The sequence below is a fragment of the Scomber scombrus genome, chromosome 18, assembly GCF_963691925.1.
Source record: "Scomber scombrus chromosome 18, fScoSco1.1, whole genome shotgun sequence".
Taxonomy (NCBI): Eukaryota; Metazoa; Chordata; class Actinopteri; order Scombriformes; family Scombridae; genus Scomber; species Scomber scombrus.
Genome location: NC_084987.1, coordinates 24,339,935 through 24,359,330, shown reverse-complemented (window position 1 = coordinate 24,359,330; position 19,396 = coordinate 24,339,935). Strand labels below are relative to the sequence as shown.

At 37.8% G+C, this 19,396-nt stretch overlaps 2 protein-coding genes across 2 annotated transcripts; both read left to right on the top strand.

Moving 5' to 3' along the window:
* Positions 1–3,011: 3,011 nt before the first annotated feature.
* LOC134000052 (ornithine decarboxylase-like) lies at positions 3,012–9,792 on the top strand. The gene is made up of 10 exons (XM_062439359.1): positions 3,012–3,042; positions 3,265–3,392; positions 4,072–4,176; positions 5,312–5,482; positions 5,597–5,769; positions 5,858–6,074; positions 7,262–7,345; positions 8,385–8,535; positions 8,852–8,970; positions 9,532–9,792. The coding sequence occupies exons 1-10, from the start codon at positions 3,012–3,014 to the stop codon at positions 9,790–9,792; spliced, it is 1,440 nt and encodes a 479-aa protein (XP_062295343.1).
* Positions 9,793–15,310: 5,518 nt separating this feature from the next.
* On the top strand, positions 15,311–19,193 carry LOC134000051 (ornithine decarboxylase-like). Its single transcript, XM_062439358.1, has 9 exons — positions 15,311–15,323; positions 15,758–15,885; positions 15,989–16,162; positions 16,291–16,463; positions 16,546–16,762; positions 16,867–16,950; positions 17,769–17,931; positions 18,275–18,393; positions 18,957–19,193. Exons 1-9 carry the CDS (start codon positions 15,311–15,313, stop codon positions 19,191–19,193), a joined length of 1,308 nt encoding a protein of 435 aa, XP_062295342.1.
* Positions 19,194–19,396: the final 203 nt, after the last annotated feature.

Genomic DNA, 19,396 nt, shown 5'->3' with positions numbered 1-19,396 from the left:
ATTTATGATATACCCGCTTAAACGTGCACATAAAGATTTGCAGCTGAATGTAATTTGCCTTTGTTTTGCATCTGTTTGAATGTGTTTCAGGCTTTTCTCCACATTTCAGCACAAAAGCCTAAAATCATAGTCAATGTCAAGTGTTAGAAAACAGTTATTAATGTGACTCAGGCAGGTCTGAGACGTGCTACATTAATGTCTGAATTTCACAATGTCACTGAATGTGTCTGAGATTTTGCTTATCAGTATGTTTTGTGTGTGGTGCCCACATATTATTGCATTTAAAGTATTGGATATTAACCAGTGTGCATGTTTTATTGAATACATTTCTCAATCAATCAATCAATCAATCAATCTTTATTTGTATAACGCTAAAAATCACAACAAAGTTATCTCAAGGCACTTTACACATAGAGCAGGTTCTAAACCGAACTCTTCAGGTTTTAATTTTAAAGAGACCCAACATTCCCACATGAGCAAGCACTTAGCGACAATGGCAAGAAAAAACTCCCTTTTAAAGAAGAAACCTCAGGCAGAACCAGGCTCAAAGTGGGAGAACATCTGCCTCGACCGGTTGGGGTAGAGAGGAGAGAGAGCAAGAATAGGAGAGAGAGAGAGAAGCACATAGAAAATCAACATCGAAGCTAGAAGGTCCGGGACTGGAATCTGTCATCCGGACGTCTACAGGCCCAGATTGCCTGTGAGACGAGAAAGCACAGACAACTCCGGGGAAGAAGTTTAGGTTATTGAATGCATTAGTGGTACATGAATGTTAATGGCTATAGATGGATGGATAAAGGAGCTCAGTGCATCATGGGAGTGGGAGTCCCCCTGCAGTCTAAGCATATAGCAGCATAAACTAGGATCTGGTCCAGGACAAGCCTGGCCGGCCCTAATTATAAGCTTTATCAAAAAGGAAAGTTTGAAGCCTACTCTTAAAAGTAGAGAGGGTGTCTGCCCTCCGGACCGAATCTGGGAGATGGTTCCACAGGAGAGGAGCCTGATAACTGAAGGCTCTGCCTTACATTCTACTTTTAGAGATAGTAGGAACCACAAGTAGGCCTGCATGCTGGGAGCGCAGTGTTTTGGTAGGTACATAAGGTACTATAAGCTCTTTAAGATATGATGGAGCCTGACCATTAATAGCTTTAAATGTGAGGAGAAGGATTTTAAATTCTATTCTAGATTTTACGGGAAGCCAATGCAGTGAAGCTAAAATAGGAGTAATGTGATCTCTCTTTCTAGTTTTTGTCAGAACGCGTGCAGCTGCATTCTGGACCAGTTGGAGAGTCTTTAGATATTTGTTAGGACAGCCTGATAATAATGAATTACAATAGTCCACCAGCCTAGAAGTTACAAATGCATGGATTAGTTTTTCAGCATCATTTTGAGACAGGATATGTCTGATTTTTGAAATATTACACAGATGAAAAAAGGCAGTCCTTGAAATGTGTCAAGGACAAATCTTGGTCAAATATAACTCGTAGGTTCCTTACAGTGGTGCTGGAGGCCAGAGTAATGCCATCCAGAGTAGTTATACATTTCTGCTTTTTATTTTGTTTAGTTTTTTGTGTTTGCTCCTTCATGGCAACGGTATTCCCTGATGGCAGTGGCTTCTTTCAGCAAAACTGCAAAAATGGTTTGAGGAACATGACAAATAGTTTAAGTTGTTGCCTCCACGATTTAGCATCTGTGGGATGTGCTGGAAAGACAATGCATTGAAGGGTCAGACCTGTTTTTGTCAGAGCACATTACTCCAGTTCTAAAGTCTTTACACTAGCTCCTAGTCAGCTGTAGAATAGATTTTAAAGTTATGCTACTGGTCTACAAATCATCAGCCATAGAAACAGATTTAGTGAGTCACTACATGCATGAAGTATGTGACCCAAACGTCCACTGAGGCGTCCGCTCCACTATGGGATGGAAAAATGGCAGCAAGAGATGGACATTTACAAAGAGAGAGCAATATGTTAACTTTTATGGTTAAATATCTTTAGGCTAGAGAAATTTCAGGTTATGGAAAAGCCCAAGTTACAGATAAAGAGTGATGGCTATTTGCTTAAAGTGTTATTTGCTGAGGTTATCTGCATCTGGTGGCACACTGTTCTGCTTCAGGGCAGTAAAGGATAGATCCATAGACAAATACAGGATGTAGCTGCTGATGCAGAGAGTACTACTAAGCCAAATCCAATAAACATTTTGGTTAAATCATGACATCAACTGGCAAGGCAAACAGGACAGAAGTCCTGTTTGCCTTGCCAAAAATATAAATGACAAATCAACTTTAACATATCTACATCAACTACAAATATTATTTTAGCATGACCCAGCGCAAGTAGATTACTGGCATTCCAATTAAGAAAACAAAAAATGATAAAGACTGTTCAGAAATTAAAATAAAACTCCTTCCTAACAATACCAAATGATGTTGCTGAATCATTTCCACATTTTTATAAAACTTTATACAAGAGCCGAGGAACTTGCACTGATGTGGAAGAGATTAAATATTTTGTACCAGAAATAAATCTAATAGAGTTAGCATATTCAATGGTTAAGGTGTTAGACATCCCGGTTGATTTAAGATAGATTGGGGGAGTGATATCAGCTGTGATATGAATGCATTTTTAAGGACTTTAAGGATATAATGTCCCCTCTGCTGTCTAGACTGTAGAACTCTAGCCCCCTCTTGGAGGGATGCAACAATTGTAGTAATAGACAAGAAGTTTAAAATGTAAAAAAAAACAACAAGATTACTAAAATTTCATTTAAAAATGTACTAGAGAGGTGGAAAAGTACTCCCCAAAAAACTCCCCAACTGTGTGTGTGTGTGTGAGAGAATATAGTAGGTGGGAGGAGCCACCAGTGATTTAATAAGACCAGTGTTCCACGGTGTCTTGTTTTACTTTGGTCTTGTATGATCACTTACAAACACTTTTTTACAGTTCTGTTTCATAGAAATGTTGTTGTAATGCTTATGTCTTCATGCTTATGTTGATTTTCGGTGTTACGAGATGGAGAAGATGGAGAAGAACACAGATCATGGTAAGAAAAACTTTTTAGGATGTTTAATGTGTTGAAATGTGTCCGTGTATGTTATCACTGCATTATTTGGTTTTTGAGTACTATTTGGAAAAATAGATATAATCAAAAATAAAACAACCCCATTATGTATGATGTTGGGATGTCCAGATTGATATCAGCACTATTTGTTCTATCCTTATTTATCTTATACTTCGGACTTGTACTGTTTGTCATCTCTTGCAGCATCAGTAACTCCGAACAAAGCAGTTATGGAGGTTTTGTCCCCTGAGAACTGTGACGCTGTCATTTTAGACAATGGAAGGACCATCAACAATTTCATAGACAATAAAATAAAAGAGCTAGATTCATTGGTGAGTATCAGAGACATCATGACACGTTAAGCATCCTAGGTTAGTTTAGATGGAACCTCATTCTCATTCATTTTGTATTGTAGATTTTGTTAACCAATAACTACTCCCTTCTTTATGCTGAGAGAACTCACAGTAGAACTGTCCCCAAAAATGAACTCAAATGCATTAACTAAAAGAGAGGAATTTGTATTAGATAAGAAAAATAAAGTTGAGACAATATAATTAATGCTCTGTTTGATTTTTAAAGATTAGTCGATTAATTGAGTCACTGATTAAACAATCAACAGAAATTCAGCATCTATTTTTGATTACCGATTAATCTTTTCAATCATTTTAAGCAACTTTTTATTGTTCCACCTTTCCAAATGTGATCATTTCTGTCTTGATGATTTCAGAAAAACGCTCCTAGCTGCATTAGCATGTAGATGATGAACTAAAATTGGCACACTGTAAACATTGTACTGAGGGCATCAAAGTATGCAGAGTTGAGAACACCATGTCGTTGTAACAAGAGAGCACTAGACACGGAGACACCGCTAAAATAAAAACAAGAGTGTTAACGTTTCATAATGTTTCACTAGTGGACTGCACTTTGGAATTTGTTCACCTCTTAAGACCTCTTGTTTCATAAGGGATTGTTATCTTTGCTTGTAGTTTAATGTTGATGTCGTCTCTGCAGACTTGGAGAAGGTCTTCTGCTGTGCGAATGAGCATGGGCATAGCTCATGTGAGGGATTTCCAGCTGGAGAACCTTTCAAACCTGTTTGAACCCAACTGGGCTTTTGTAGTTTTAGTTGTCAATGTCACAACTAGTGGTCTTATTTCTGTGTCTCTGGGTCTATCAGATCATAGGTCTAGTTCTATGTCCCACTTCCTCAATGTCTTTGAGAAAGGTTGGACCCAAAAACCAATTAGTGTGCTTCAGTTTTTCCACAGGTACAAATGTAGATCCATTGCGATCCTACATACACATTCAAATTCACATTGTAAATTACCTTTCCGGACTGCTGTGTTACTGACCACTATTACTCTTAAGGTGTTATGACTTAAACGTAGCCATGGTTACAGCTGTTGCTGCTAATTACCAGCTGGTTGTGCTTGGTTTACCTCCATCATGGCTCCCAGGTTCACTCAACTCAGTGGCAGTTGGCTGTTGATCAAGTTGAAGGGCCAAATCAGGTTTTTTTTATTTGCAAATTGAAAAATTTGAAAACAGATGGACTTACTGTCACCCCCAGTTGTGTGGACTGGAGTCGGTGGGCTGATGGCTGACCGTGGTAATCTAGCCTAGTTATCTGGAAAGGCCAATCACACAATTTGAAATACTGTACTATTATTCCTTAACTACTCACAGTGCACGCACACACACAGCTTTTCACTGGTCTGCAGTCTTTATATGTGTTTATTTATACATGGATATAACTTTTAAAAAACGTACACATTTATACTCTGAAATCTTAATTTAATACCTTTTCACTCATTTTTCTCCCGGTTCCACTTCTTGCTGGTTATCATTCACCTGCCTTGCTCTACCACTCGCTCCATCCACATAGCCTTTTGGGGCTTTTGGGGATCTAACAGCAGAACTGATATGATTCATGAAGAGCCACTTAGGTTAGGTTGTGCTCCATTTACACAGCATGTTCACTAATTGCCCTACAAATAAACCTCTTTATAGCTGCAGCATGTTTATATTCATCTGAGCATGTTAATATTGACCAGAACATATACATAGAGAGGAAAACAGATATATAATCAGTTGTAAATAAAACCACTCAACTGTAATGATAGTTAGAGGCTGATTAAATTGCCCTAGGGGCAACATATGAATCTGTAATTGTGTGAAAGTATTGTAAAAGATTGAAAAATTTGAGATGTACATTTTTAAAATAAAAGTTATCTCTGCTTTCTTCATTCAGGACAATGAACCCTTCTATGTGGCAAATCTAGACAGCGTGTTTGAGAGACACCACAGATGGCTTACCAACTTACCTCGAGTCAAGCCTTTCTATGCAGTGAAATGCAACAACACACCAGCAGTTATCCAGATGCTAAGAACTCTGGACACAGGATTTGACTGTGCCAGCAAGGTACTGATATTTTTGAATATAATCCAGAACTATGCTTCATTTTTTCATAATCTCTTTTATTGAGAATAATTGTTTCCTTCCCATTTTCTGCTAACATATATTTTGGTCCAATAGGGTGAGATTCAGATGGCCCTGTCCCTCGGAGTGACGCCTGATAAAATCATTTACGCACATACAACAAAACCAGGGTTCCACATCAAATATGCCTGTGCTCACGGAGTAGACTTGATGACTTTTGATAATGAGGCTGAACTCCTAAAAATTTCTCAGTGTCATGCCAAAGCCAAGTAAGTGAACAGATACTAATATTTTTGCTTCCACATTTGGCACAGATTATTATATAGTGTTGATTTAGTCTTTTAAATCACTTTCCAGACTAATTCTCCGCATCATAGTGGATGACTCCAAATCCCTGATAAGACTCAGTTCAAAGTTTGGTGCCAGACTGGATACTGTTGAGAAGCTGCTCGAACGAGCTAAAGAGCTGGGCTTAGAAGTCATTGGAGTCAGCTTCCATGTAGGGAGCGGGTGCACTGACAGTTTGGTGTTCAAGCAGGCCATATCAGATGCCCGACATGTGTTTGACCTAGCAGTAAGTCATTGTAATAGCAATAGAACAAAAATACAAAACATTTACATGTTTACTAGTCATTGATCAAGTTTGTTGTGCAGTCATTGCAGTTGTGATGCATATCCGCTGTCTCAAGAAAGGAGTGGTAGTCAAAAGTGGGTTAGTGACTGTGTGACTTCACATTGTGGCAGAAGATGAGCGTGGGTAAACTGTTTTGTTTAAATTTGTTTAAAAAGCTGAAATCATACTCGGGCCAAAGGATTGCTGTCCAAGGGTACATAATGTTACCAGTACACCAGTACTTTTAACATTATAGTACAGTATATAGTACAGTGTGAGAAAAAGCAGCTGTCATGCCCAGGAGTCCAAGAAGTGATACAGTGCCCCCAGGCAGTTTTCTCTGAGGGCCAAGAAATTTCACTCACATGCAGGAGATATTTTTTGTTTGTTGTTGAGACTAAAATGCATGTTTTTGTTTTTGTTTTTTTATTGTACAAACATAACTACAATGCTAAACGGGGAGGAGTATAATAAATTGGCTTTAATGCCACCTTGTGGCTTTAATATAAAACTACTGTTATTACAGTACTTTATGGTTGGCCAGTGATTTAACAGTCTCTGTATACACAGCCCCACTATCAAACCTGTGGTAGAGTCTGCTTCCTGAAGTCTCCAAGTAAGAATGTGTTATTGAGTTCAGCTCTCTATCTAACAACTGAGTTTCCCTAATACAGTATATTACACCCTTGACTTATTAACGTACCCCAAAATCCGCAAAACCATCACCAGGGAATTAGATAGCAATGCAAAAGGAGAAGTCCCTAGACCCTGACGGCTTCACAGTCAAATTTAATGAGGCAATTGATCAATGATTACTTTCAGGAAGCCCAACTACCAGCAACTTTGTCTCTTTGCTACTGAAGAAAGGACCCTGGAAGTAGCTACCGACTAGTTTGGCTTTGAAATGTAGATTGTTAAAAATTGGCCAAAATTCTAGCCCTCTGCCTCCAACATATACCAGCCATAATTATTCTGGCTCAAACAGGCTTTACATTAGGAAGACACTCTTTTTTTCAAAACTCACTTTTTGCACTTCACTTATTAATTTGCCTATTAATTTAGATAAGAGTAATGACCAGACCAAAAGTCCCAATTTATGAACTTTTATAGGGTGCCTTATTCAAAAGTGGTACTGATATGTTTTTCAGAATTTATTGGGCTTCCAAATGACACTACTGGATATTGGTGGAGGGTTTTCTGGGAGAGAGGACTTCCAAGTGAAAATTGAAGAGGTAAAACAAGGGAAATAAACAATGTTAGTGCTAGTGCACTTCAGTATCCTAATGTTCCATATAATTACAGCAACTATTTTCTTGTGAAGTGTTTTGTTTCATTCAAGGAAATTTCAACTTATTGAGGAAGCTTTAAATAAAAGGTTCTCCTGAGTGTAGAATACAAGCATAGTCACTTTTTTGAGAGGTTGTGTTGGACCAACTTATCCCAGAAAGCCTCTGAGTCCAAACGTATCAACATACTCATTATAGCTTTAGATAGATTTATTTTTATTATCAAGGTTTATCTAAGTAAAGCTGTCAAGGAAATACTGAGAGCTGGGTAACCCAAAGTGAAGAACTTGTCAGGTGACCGGGATGTCTTACATGGAAAAATGTATTAAAATTCAATCAAGGACAACAGAGTTACAGTGAAAACATTGTGCAAAGCCACTAAATTCTGCCGTCTACTTTCGGAAAAGAATACTTAAACCCATCACTGAATCCTTACCTGTACTACATCCAAATAAGGTAATTCTTCACAAATCTGTGCCTCTATTGGTTAACTATAAACAGGGCACTATGTTAACTAATGTTAACTGAAGTCACATAGTGGGCACGCAGGTTATTTGCCATCTATCGTGTGACTGTCCGCACAGAGCACAGCATATCTCCACCTGATCTTGGTTACCATAGGAGACACCTAGCTTTGTCAAGACAGCCACAAATCCCAGCCAACCTCATTAGACAGAGAGATTAATCACACTTACAGAGACAGGTCATGACCTACTGCTCCAATGATAGAAAATGACCAGAGAATGGCCCAGGGAAGACAAATATTTCCCCAACACAAACAGCAGTGACATTTTATGCAGTGCTGGAAACATCAGATCAAACTTTGTAATTTGGGATCCATCTAGAAATCTTAGCTTTACTTGCTTGTAATGTCAGTTATATTGGTTACCGTAGGCCACTTTGAGTGTCAGTGACAGCAATGCCTGAAATGTTAATGAGAGGTGTTATACCTGTGAAATATGCTGTTAATTTATTGTGTTTTAAGTTTTCAGAAGTTATTAATGGAGCACTGGATAAATTCTTCCCACCTGAAAGTGGAGTGCAGATAATTGCAGAACCAGGCCGATACTATGTGGAATCAGCCTTCACACTGGTAGTGAACATCATTGCCAAAAGAGTCGACATGGATCATCCAGGTAAACACAACAGTAATGTATATTGATGCCTTTTGGAGCCACATGAATGTTGCCCGTCCACTTTTAACAAAAACTTAAGAGGCCAGATTACTTCTGCATCCTGGCCTTGACTTTTTTAATTTTCAAGGTTGGAATTACCATGCCAAGGTTGCATGTAGTGGAGGGCCACAGAGACAATGGATAAAAAGGATAGTTTTCATTATAATAATAATTTTAATAATAGTTTTACCTCTCCTTTCCTTTTTAAAACATGTATATTTGATAGATCAAGGTATCGTTTCACTAACTTTAATTATTTTTCATGTATTTTTTCCAGATGGTGAAGAAAACAGCTCCAACAAAATGGTCTACTACATTAATGATGGGGTGTATGGCTCCTTGAATTGCCTCATCAACGATCCTGCCCACACCAGTGTTACACCATACCTTCACAAGGTAAACTTTAACTATATTGCCACATAAGAACATCATTATTGGATTATTCTGTAAAACACCAGATTGCATTCAATAAATTTAAAATTCTTGCTTCTCTCAATATCTGTGCATTGCAATGACTGTATTATTAAAGTAAAATAAAGGTTGGCGTCATGTTAAATAATCTGTGATGAAGGTATGGTTAGGGTTAGGCAACTAACATACTGAGTTAATGGTATGGAAAGATTGTTGTCATGGTTAAAAAAAGGCATACATTAATTGCAGGTCTGTGACAAAACAGGAACCCTGGTCTCCTACATGGAAGTCAGACTGTGACCTCCACAAGCTTACTGTACATAAAGAGGAAACTACTTCCTGACCTTGGCCCATGGGGCACAGCCCAAAAGGCAACATGTAATCACCTGTGGGAACTCCACTCACAGGGATCAGCATTGGGGTCACTTTTAGAATACTTGGACGTTGAAAATTATAAAATGTGATGTAAGATCTGAGATTTAATATATTGTGGGAGAATATGATAACCAGTGTAATGTTGACTTTGAATGTTTGTGCTCCACGTAGGCTGTTGATAGCAGCAAGCAGCGATACTGGTCTGTCATCTGGGGTCCAACCTGCGACAGCCTTGACAAAATAATTGAAAACTACTGGATTCCTGAGCTAGAAGTGGGAGACTGGCTTCTCATCGACAACATGGGAGCTTACTCTGTTAGTATAACCACTACCTTCAATGGCTTTGAAAACGCACACATTTATCCTGTTGTGACTGCAGAGACATGGCATGCCTTAAACCTTTCTCACACCAATGGCATTATCAATGAATGACCTGGTCATTTCATTATTGTATGAGTTGGACATTGGTATTGGTCTTTATGGAAAAGGACATGCTCTCAATGTAGAAATAAAGGGCTCATTATGAGGTAACAAAAAAACAACAATTCTTATTTTCATGAGATCATACCCAAATTAAAACATGCTTACAAATAGCATATTCCCATTCGGTCAAGTCCTTTCTGCTTGACATCACTAAATTTTGCACACTACACTTTTAACATCAACCAGCGTCATGGTTCAAAAGAAGAACCAGTCAGTTACAGCTTAGCTAATGAGAATGTTTTGTTATCAAAGCAGCATCAGTTATATGAGTAATTTGTTAGTGAATCAACCCCATCCCATCCCTGCCATCCTTTTTTTTCTTTTTTACAAGTGGATCATTAGTTGAGTTATTATTGAATGGGTTAATACATCTTGGACATTATTTTATTTGTGTTCTCAACTTGTCCAACTGATGTGATTGTTTGTGAATAACATTATTTAATAAGGATTATTTTGAAAATCTATCGTAAGATAAAAAATGTAATTACTGTATTCTATTGGCTAGAATGATGTTAATACAAAATAAATGTACAATATTTCTTAGAAGACCTCTTTTAAGCAAGTTGCAATTGCATGTTGATTTGTAAATGTTTGCATAAGTATGCACAAGTAAATGTCCAGCAGGATCAAGGTATGCTATGTATGTGTTTGATTGGTGAACCCTTATTTTAATTTCACATCAGGTTTAGAATGTATTTGGGCACAGATTGAGTACTGTGGATGTTGTGTCGAGTCAATGGCCCAGTCAATGAAAGGAATTAGTCTTTCACGGGTAATATCACAGTAATTCACATTGGTCTGTGTATGACGAATCCCTTGTTTTGTCCTTTTGACCTGAAAGCATACCCGCCTGCTTTACTTGAACAGCAATTTTCCCTTGAATTGGTCAAAAATCTGTAACTAGAGTAGAACAAGACCTACTTCCTTTACTTTTTGTATCAGTGTTGCCTCTTGCTATTTTCAGCTGAGCAGACATTGCATTTACTAAACAACATAATTGCAGTAGTACAAGGTCATAGTCATATTTTACAGGGTGTAAGCACCTGATTGTTTGTCTCATCTGTCACTAAATTTACCAATTAACTGACAATGACTCTTTCGAAAGCCTTCCTCTTCTTACTGACCTTCTCCAGATGGAATATTTGCACCTCATTTAAAAGGGATACTGATGAAAGCTATGCTAGTTCTGAGGAAGAAGGCTTCAGCTCTCTAACTGTGGGCTTTGCTTTTGAAATGCTCCACTACTCTGATGATCATGGACATGTAAAGGTGTAGGGTTTTGGTAGGGGTGTTGGAAAGCCCAACAGTGACTCCTAGTGGAATAAATTGAGAATGACAGGCTCAAAGTGTGCTGCCTCATTAACTCACCTCAGCACCATGAACAGTGGATTAAGTGGCCTGATTACAGGGGCATTTTTTCCCATGTGGACAATTCAGTGGTTGTGGTGTAAGTGAAAAGATGTAATTACTGATTGTTTACCTGTAAAGGAATTCAGGTTCATTGTTCAGTTTCTGTCAGGTTCTAGCCATTGTAGTGAGTTAATTGGTATCATGCAACAAGCTAATTAGCAGACCCACTGTCATGATTCTTCCACTCAGGTGTAGATAATGTGTATTGTCATCATTCAACTGTATGTTAATTTGGTGTAGTTAAGTTAATGCATGTACTATGTTATGAAGAACAAGGGGTTTGCCACATTCTATTGTATTGAATTACCATTGCTAAAATTTACTAAAATGCATCATGCAAATCTGTAACTGTTTGGTTAGTCTTATGTTCTGTACAGAAATGATTATGAGCCCAATTTAGCTCATGTTTTCCTACATATGCTCTATCACACACATACACAAAAACATATCCACAAATTATAACAACTACACCCCAAAACAAACCCTAAACATGGACACAGACTGATTTGAAATAAACCTTTTAAAAGAAATCCTGTGTCTGGAGCCTGATTCTTTAACTGGAGTCAATGTCCATATTGGCCACAGCAACCAGTGGAAATTAGAGTTAGAATGTTTGTGATAGGGTGATGGAGGAAAAATCAGTACAAAATCCTTGTACAGAGGGTGGGTAAAATGATTAAGGTGTTGTTCTGCGCTGTACTTATCACTTTTCACTTTTGTTACTGTTCACTTTTGTTACTTTTGAAACTATCTGTCTTTACTGATAATGTCACAAAGACAAAATCCGTGAACTATATTAACACAGCATGCATGTTTAAGAAGATACTTGCTCCTTGCACTTTCAGTCAATGGCCCCAACTGCTCAATACAGCATTACAACAAAAGTTCCACAAGGCTAAAATGTAAGTAATGTTCCTCCTCCTCTTAATCTCAAGAACATCAGCTACCTTCTCACTGAGGAACTCCTCACTAGAATTCAGGATCCTACTGAATTGTCCCCACCAATATGTTTATGTTATATGTCATTTTAAACCCTCACAAGGTTACCAGTATGGTCTCAGCAAAGTGGCCAGGTTTGTCTTTTTCTGTAAGAAAAAAAAAAAGCTTTGTTTGTTTTCGGGATTATGTCTCAGTAAATAGAATGTTTACACAACTCTTGTGTTCTGTTGACCATGTAAGTGATAGAATCCTCTATCCCTTGAGGATTCCCCCTCAGGTTCTGCTCTTGTTTGCATCCTTCTTGACAGACCGCTCTGAAACGGTGACAAGGAAAGATCAGACACTGACCCGCACAGCCTAGCAACAAGGGTTCCACAAGGCTAAAATGTTCCCCTTCCTCTTCTCCTCAGGAGGATAAGCTACTTTGTCACAAGGCAGTCAGCCCAGGTGCATATCCAGGCTTGTCATTTCTCATCTCGACTACTATTAGAGTCATTATTCTTTAGTACAATCACATTTCAATTTAGATATGTTTCAATAAGTAAAACTGATATTGCACTTCTGACAGAAACGTTGGAAAAGAGGGGATGACACTATGGCAATGTAGGGGAGAAAGAGAAATGGGAGAAAGGTTAACCTTTGTCTGGTGTTTGCAAAGTGTGTATGTATTTGTATGTTTATAGCAGCCTCAAGCCATTTGCACACAACTTGGTCACGGTAAACAGTGGGTTTTTGCATGTTTGTAAGAACTTTGCATTGTTTTCTCACGAATATCTGTTCTACGGCCCTCACATTGTTGTAAGATATACATTATCTGAAGAAGGCCTTCTTTCTTCCATGGTATAACTATACTGGCTGTATGATTACAGAATTCGATAAGTGAGGCTTAAAAGTATTGTGCATTGTCAATGTAACAACATATCCTTGTTTGAGTTTAATAGTGTTAAATGACTGATTTTGACTGATGCGAAGTATCCCTTTTTTGTTGATTTTCAGGGACTTCCTTAATGCAATGCATTAGTGCCAAGTTGCATACATCAGAGCTTCCAGGAAATCCTGAGTTTCCTAGCTCTTATTATGACTTGGATGTTGATATGCTCTTTCAACAGCATCTCATAATTCTGAAAACTGATATGCCATTAAAGCAGCATTAAATAGTCTACAATCATGCAGCATCATGAAGCTGTAGAGATTATTTTATGTCACCCATTTGCAGTCTTCTCATAGCTGTGTATACCATACTGGACCATAGCGATTTAAGTGATACTAGTTTCTCAGAAACACAAAGACCTTCTGCTTTGTAAAACTATAAAATGGGTTTGCTGGTGCCATCTAATAATTGCAAATTTCAGTCAGGCTGAATGAAAATATTGTTATTTACAATCAGATGGCCACTTGGAGTCTGCATGTGGTCAACTAGACTCTAAAGTACGTAGTTTTTATTTACTGAATTTCACTGTAATTTAGATGTATTTTTGTTTATGGATAGCCACACGTTCATGGATGCAGATATTTTTGATAGACTTACTCTGTAACATATGTTTAATTTCTGCAGTGCTTTGTGTCTATATTACTTGTTTTGTGTTCATAGTCATGTATGTATTAATCTTCTGTTTGATAGACACATTAGTTGTAGGCTACCGTAAACCGAAAGCAGTGGCTACCAGCTAAAACATTTGTTGACCAGATCAGTGTCCTTTTGGAGACTTATCAGACCACAGTCCAGGTTCATGTTTGCTTTTCTGCACCAATTAGACAATGTCAAAACCATGCATTGCATTAGTGAAAAGATAAGTCAATACATTAGACGACTCAATTAAATCACTGATAACCTCAACCTCAGATGCCTAAATTTAACAATAATGAATATTTAAAAAGTTAAATGAACACTTAATCTTAATTTACATTCACCACATTACAACATTTAGACTGCATGTATTATAATATTTTAAATAGCCAATACATGTTGTATTTCTTAGACAGAGATGACTAAATAAACGTGCTGCTAAGCAAATAATGAAAAGGAAACATTAGCTAAACTATGTCAAACAAAACAGAGGCTGCTTTTATTCATTCATTCATTCATTATTCATATTTTACGTTTGCTAGTGAGAGGACCACTAAGGTATAGAATTATAATAATTGATAGTCAGTGTCTACCTTTGTGCTGTAAATGCACTCTTTAAACCTGTGCGTACACTATTAACTGATTATTGATACACATTGATGACAGACTGAATTATAATTTTTTTTATTTTTTGCTTTCTTTAAACTTTATTGGTGAAATAATGTAATAAAAAAAATAGTTGTTTCTAGGCATTAAACACTTAAACATAGCTATTATGTGGGAGGTATGATGCGCATCATTTAATGGATTGTAGTCATATGCGTCGGCACCGCGGCACAGGCGGGTTGGGTTATAAAATGTGACATTCTGTTCCATAACGGATGGGTTGCAGGTGGTGAAAAATACATCATTAATGAAGAAAGTATTAATTACATTCTCTCACGTGAACAGAGCAGAGCCACAGAGCTTTGGTCTGCTGCTGCTAAAATCTTTTGTCATGCACAAAAGACGCAAACTAACCATGGGGGATACTAAGAAATCTTCAGATTTACAATGACCTGAAGCAGCATCTCTAATATTTTAAGCAAACTGATTAAGAGGATTAGTTTAGTGAGTTGGGTGACCCAGACAAATGTTTTGATTCTGATTCACTTTTAAAATTAAATCAATTCAAATGCATTTATAAAGCACATTTAAAACAACAGCAGTTGACCAAAGTGCTGTACAATCATCAAAATAAAAGCAACACAGCAAGAACACAAACTGGTGAAACAGACAGAAACGACAACTGTCGTTAAAAGCCAAAGAATAAAAATGTGTTTTAAGATGCGAGTCTCACATGCAGAGGCAGCTCGTTCCAACACATTCATAAAATATATTTTCGGGACAGTTCGGGGAACAGGTTGGGGGACCAGGTTGGGGGACCAGATTGGGGGGAAAAAGTTACTCTGGGGCTGGGATGCACTGCTTCAAACAAGCAGAATAAACAACAGCTTTTTCCCCTCTGGTGTTCAGCTGTTTGTCTTATTGTAATGAGTGTGAAGGTCTGTTATGAGTTTGCAAGGTAAATAGGTGTATTGTGTGCTTTAAAACAGTGGGTGGGGAAAAGCCAGCTAACAAAATCAGAATGTTATGATATTGCTATGACAAGTGTCAGCTGGACGAGGGTGAGTACTTACCATCAAACTTACCACCAGTTATGTTTCATAGAAATGCTATTGTAATGCTTAAACTCCTTTGAAAATTTCAGGGCTGCAAAATATGGAAAAGAATACATGCCATGGTAAGAAGAAAAGAAACTTTCTATGTCTTTTAACGTGTGGGGCAGATGTGGCTGTAAATGTTATAGACACATTATTTGGCTCACAGCTGTATGCATGGCATTATCTAGACAAATAGCTATAATCAAAGACAAGCTAAGCATATTTCCTGTTGTGATCCAACCTTGCATTAACAAATTGTATTCTTTTGTCTTTTAATGATTGTCATCTCTTGCAGCATCAGTAACTACAAACAGATCAGCTTTGCAAGTTTTGTCCTCTGAGAATTGTGACATCGAAATTTTAGAAAAAGGAAAGACAATTAATGATTTCCTAGACAACAAAATCAAAGAACGTGGATCAACGGTGAGTACATCATGACACTTTTACATACTGTGAATCTATTATTGACAATGATTTGAGTTGAGATGTGAATGTTCTATGTGTTATCTCTGCTTTCTTCATTCAGGGCAATGATCTACCCTTCTATGTGGCAAATCTAGATGTTGTGTTTAAGAGACACCTCTTGTGGCTTACTCACTTACCTCGAGTCAAGACTTTCTTTGCAGTGAAATGCAACAACTCACCGGCAGTTATCCAGATGCTAAGAGCTCTGGACACAGGTTTTGACTGTGCCAGCAAGGTATTGAAGTTTTGGAATATAATCTAGAACTATGCTTCTTTTTTTCATAATCGTTGTTATTGAGAATAATTGTTTCCTTCTCATTTTCTTGTCAGTCTGCTAATATGAAATGCATGTTTGTCTTACAGGGTGAGATTCAGATGGCCCTGTCCCTCGGAGTGACACCGGATAAAATCATTTACGCACATACAACCAAACCACGTACCCACATCAAATATGCCCGCGCTCACGGAGTAAATCTGATGACTTTTGATAATGAGATTGAGCTCCAAAAAATTTCTCAATATCATCCCAAAGCCAAGTAAGTGAACAATCACTATAAGTGAACAAACTCTAACCCTTCTTTTAAGATCATTGATTTAGTCTCTTAAATCGCTTGACAGACTAGTGCTCCGCATCGCAGTGGATGATTCCAAATCGCTGTTGAGACTCAATGCAAAGTTTGGAGCCAGACTGGATACCATTGAAAGGCTTCTGGAACGAGCTGAACACCTGGACTTAGAGATCATTGGAGTCAGCTTCCATGTAGGTAGCGGGTGCACTGACAGTTCAGCTTTCAAGCAGGCCATATCAGATGCCCGACATGTGTTTGACCTAGCAGTAAGTCTCTGTGATATTCATGTAACATACATTTTTTTCATTTTTTTCAGAAGATTTCTGATGGTAATAACATTTTGATTGACATGACTGATATCTTTTTTCAGGATTCGATGGGATTCCAGATGAGACTCTTGGACATTGGTGGAGGATTCTCTTTGACTGGGAACTGTAAAGCAATATTTACAGAGGTAAATAGAAAGAAAAAAATTGACCATGCTACTGCTCATTTATTGTTAAAGTAGTAAAAAAAAAAGGCCATGTACACAATTGCATGGATTACTAAATCTAAACTATCTTTTTCCTATTTTCCCTTAAGAACTATAGACAATCAAGGAAACTTTAAATGCTTGGAAAAAATAGTGCATATTTAAAAGGCACTCCAGCAATGTAGTATTACACTTCCAAAAACATGGGGGCCTTGTGTGAGACTCTTTTTTTTTTTCTGAGTCAAATACACTTGCTCATACACTTCCCATTATGCAACTCAATATCGTCTTTTACTACAGTGGTTTCATATATATTTTGTCCAATGTACCATAAAACCCCTATCAGATAAGATCATCTACCACTTCATTGAACCTACCCATGATGTTCCAAATGTGTTTTCACCAACAAAGACCATGCCAGCTTACATATGAGAGATTGAAAGATTTATTGCAACAATAGTAGAATGGTTAGCGGATGGATGGATGTGCAGGATGCTAAACCGATCTTGTGGTTGGTATAGGGAGGGAACCAGAGTGGGGTAAGACTCTGGGTGCGGGAGCCGTCTTCTTCCTGTCCTGGATGGAGCCCCCATGGTTCCTGAGGTCAATACTTCTTGTGCAGAAATAAGGGGGTTCCATGGAATTTACTTTATAGAAACACATGCAGAAACCAGTTGCTTGTAATGTTAGTGATACTGGTTACTGTTGGCCACTTTTTATTGAGTGTCAGCTAAATTAAATAATAAGAAGTGTTATACCTTTGAAATGTACTATTAATCTATTGTGTTTTGCCCTCCAAGTTTGCAGAAACCATTAATGGAGCACTGGATGAATTCTTCCCGCCTGACTGTGGGGTGGAGATTATGGCAGAACCAGGCCGATACTACGTAGAATCAGCCTTCACACTGGCAACGTGCGTCAATGCCAAAAGAGTCGACACAGATCCAATGGCCAAACACTACAGTAATGTATATTTATGTCTTTTGAAGCCTGACCGCTTTTAACAAATGCTAAAGATGCCAGATAAATTCAGCTGAGTGGGTCTTAAAAAAGGGGTCTTCATTTTAATAGAGGGTGTGGGTGAAAGTAGTTCACAACTGTCAGATGTAATTTTGATGTTCAGGGTTGTAGTTATTCACTTTGTGCAGAGCCATGGTTGCCTGTGTTGATGGGCCAGAGAGACAATGGATAAAAGGATAATTTTCATTATACTTTTTACCTTTACTTTCCTTTGTAAAACATGTATATTTGATAGATCTTGTTACCATTTCAGTAACTTTAATTATTTTTCATGTATTTTTTCCAGATGGTGAGGAAAACAGCTCTGTCAAAATGGTCTACTACATTAATGATGGAGTGTATGGCTCCTTGAATTGCCTCATCAACGATCCTGCCCACACCAGTGTTACACCATACCTTCACAAGGTGAACTTTAACTATATTGCCACATAAGAACATCATTATTAGACAATTCTGTAAAGCACCAGATTGCATTCAATTAAGTTTTACAATTCTTGCTTTCCACAATATTTGTGTATGGCCATTACTGTATTATTATTATAATATCTGATTATGGTATGGTTAGGCTTAGCAACTTACCCACTTTAGGCTAGATTGTGCTTATGGTTAATAGGAAGATTTTGGTCTATTACATGGAAGTCAGACCGTGACCTGCACAAGCTTACTTTCTGCCTCACTACACTACTACCTTACAAGTATTATGTGTGTGTCCAAAGTCTGATGTATCATATTACTCTGTCACCTAATGCAGTGGTGTGGCTCACTGATGTGTTGTTGTTGTTGTTTTTTTTGTTTTTGGGTGACAACAAAGTTATATGGCCAGGGGAATACATCAGAGTTTGGATACACACTCAATACCTATTGAAAATTATAACATGTGATATAAGATCTGAGATTTAAACAGATATATTGTGGGAGAATATGATGGGTTTTGTGATGTTGATTTTCAATGTTTGTGCTCCACATAGGCTGTTGATGGCAGCGAGCAGCAATACCAGTCTGTCATTTGGGGTCCAACCTGCGACAGCCTTGACAAAATAATTGAAAACTTCTGGATTCCTGAGCTGGAAGTGGGGGACTGGCTTCTTGTCGATGACATGGGTGCTTACTCTATAAGTATACTCACTGACTTCAACTGCTTTGAACGTGCACAGATTTGTCCTGTTTTGACAGCAGAGACGTGGTATGCCTTAAACCTTTTCTGACAATTACAGCATTATCCATTAAAGAACGTATTTGCCATAAAATGACAGTGAGGTGCCCAAATTAACATTGTAATAGGTTGTTCTTGCTGTAATTATTCCTCCTGTTCATACTGACCATTAGAAGATCCCTTCACAATGCACTTACAGTGTAGGTAATGGGGAACAAAATCCACAGTACTTCTTTTGGGCAAAACTGTATTTAA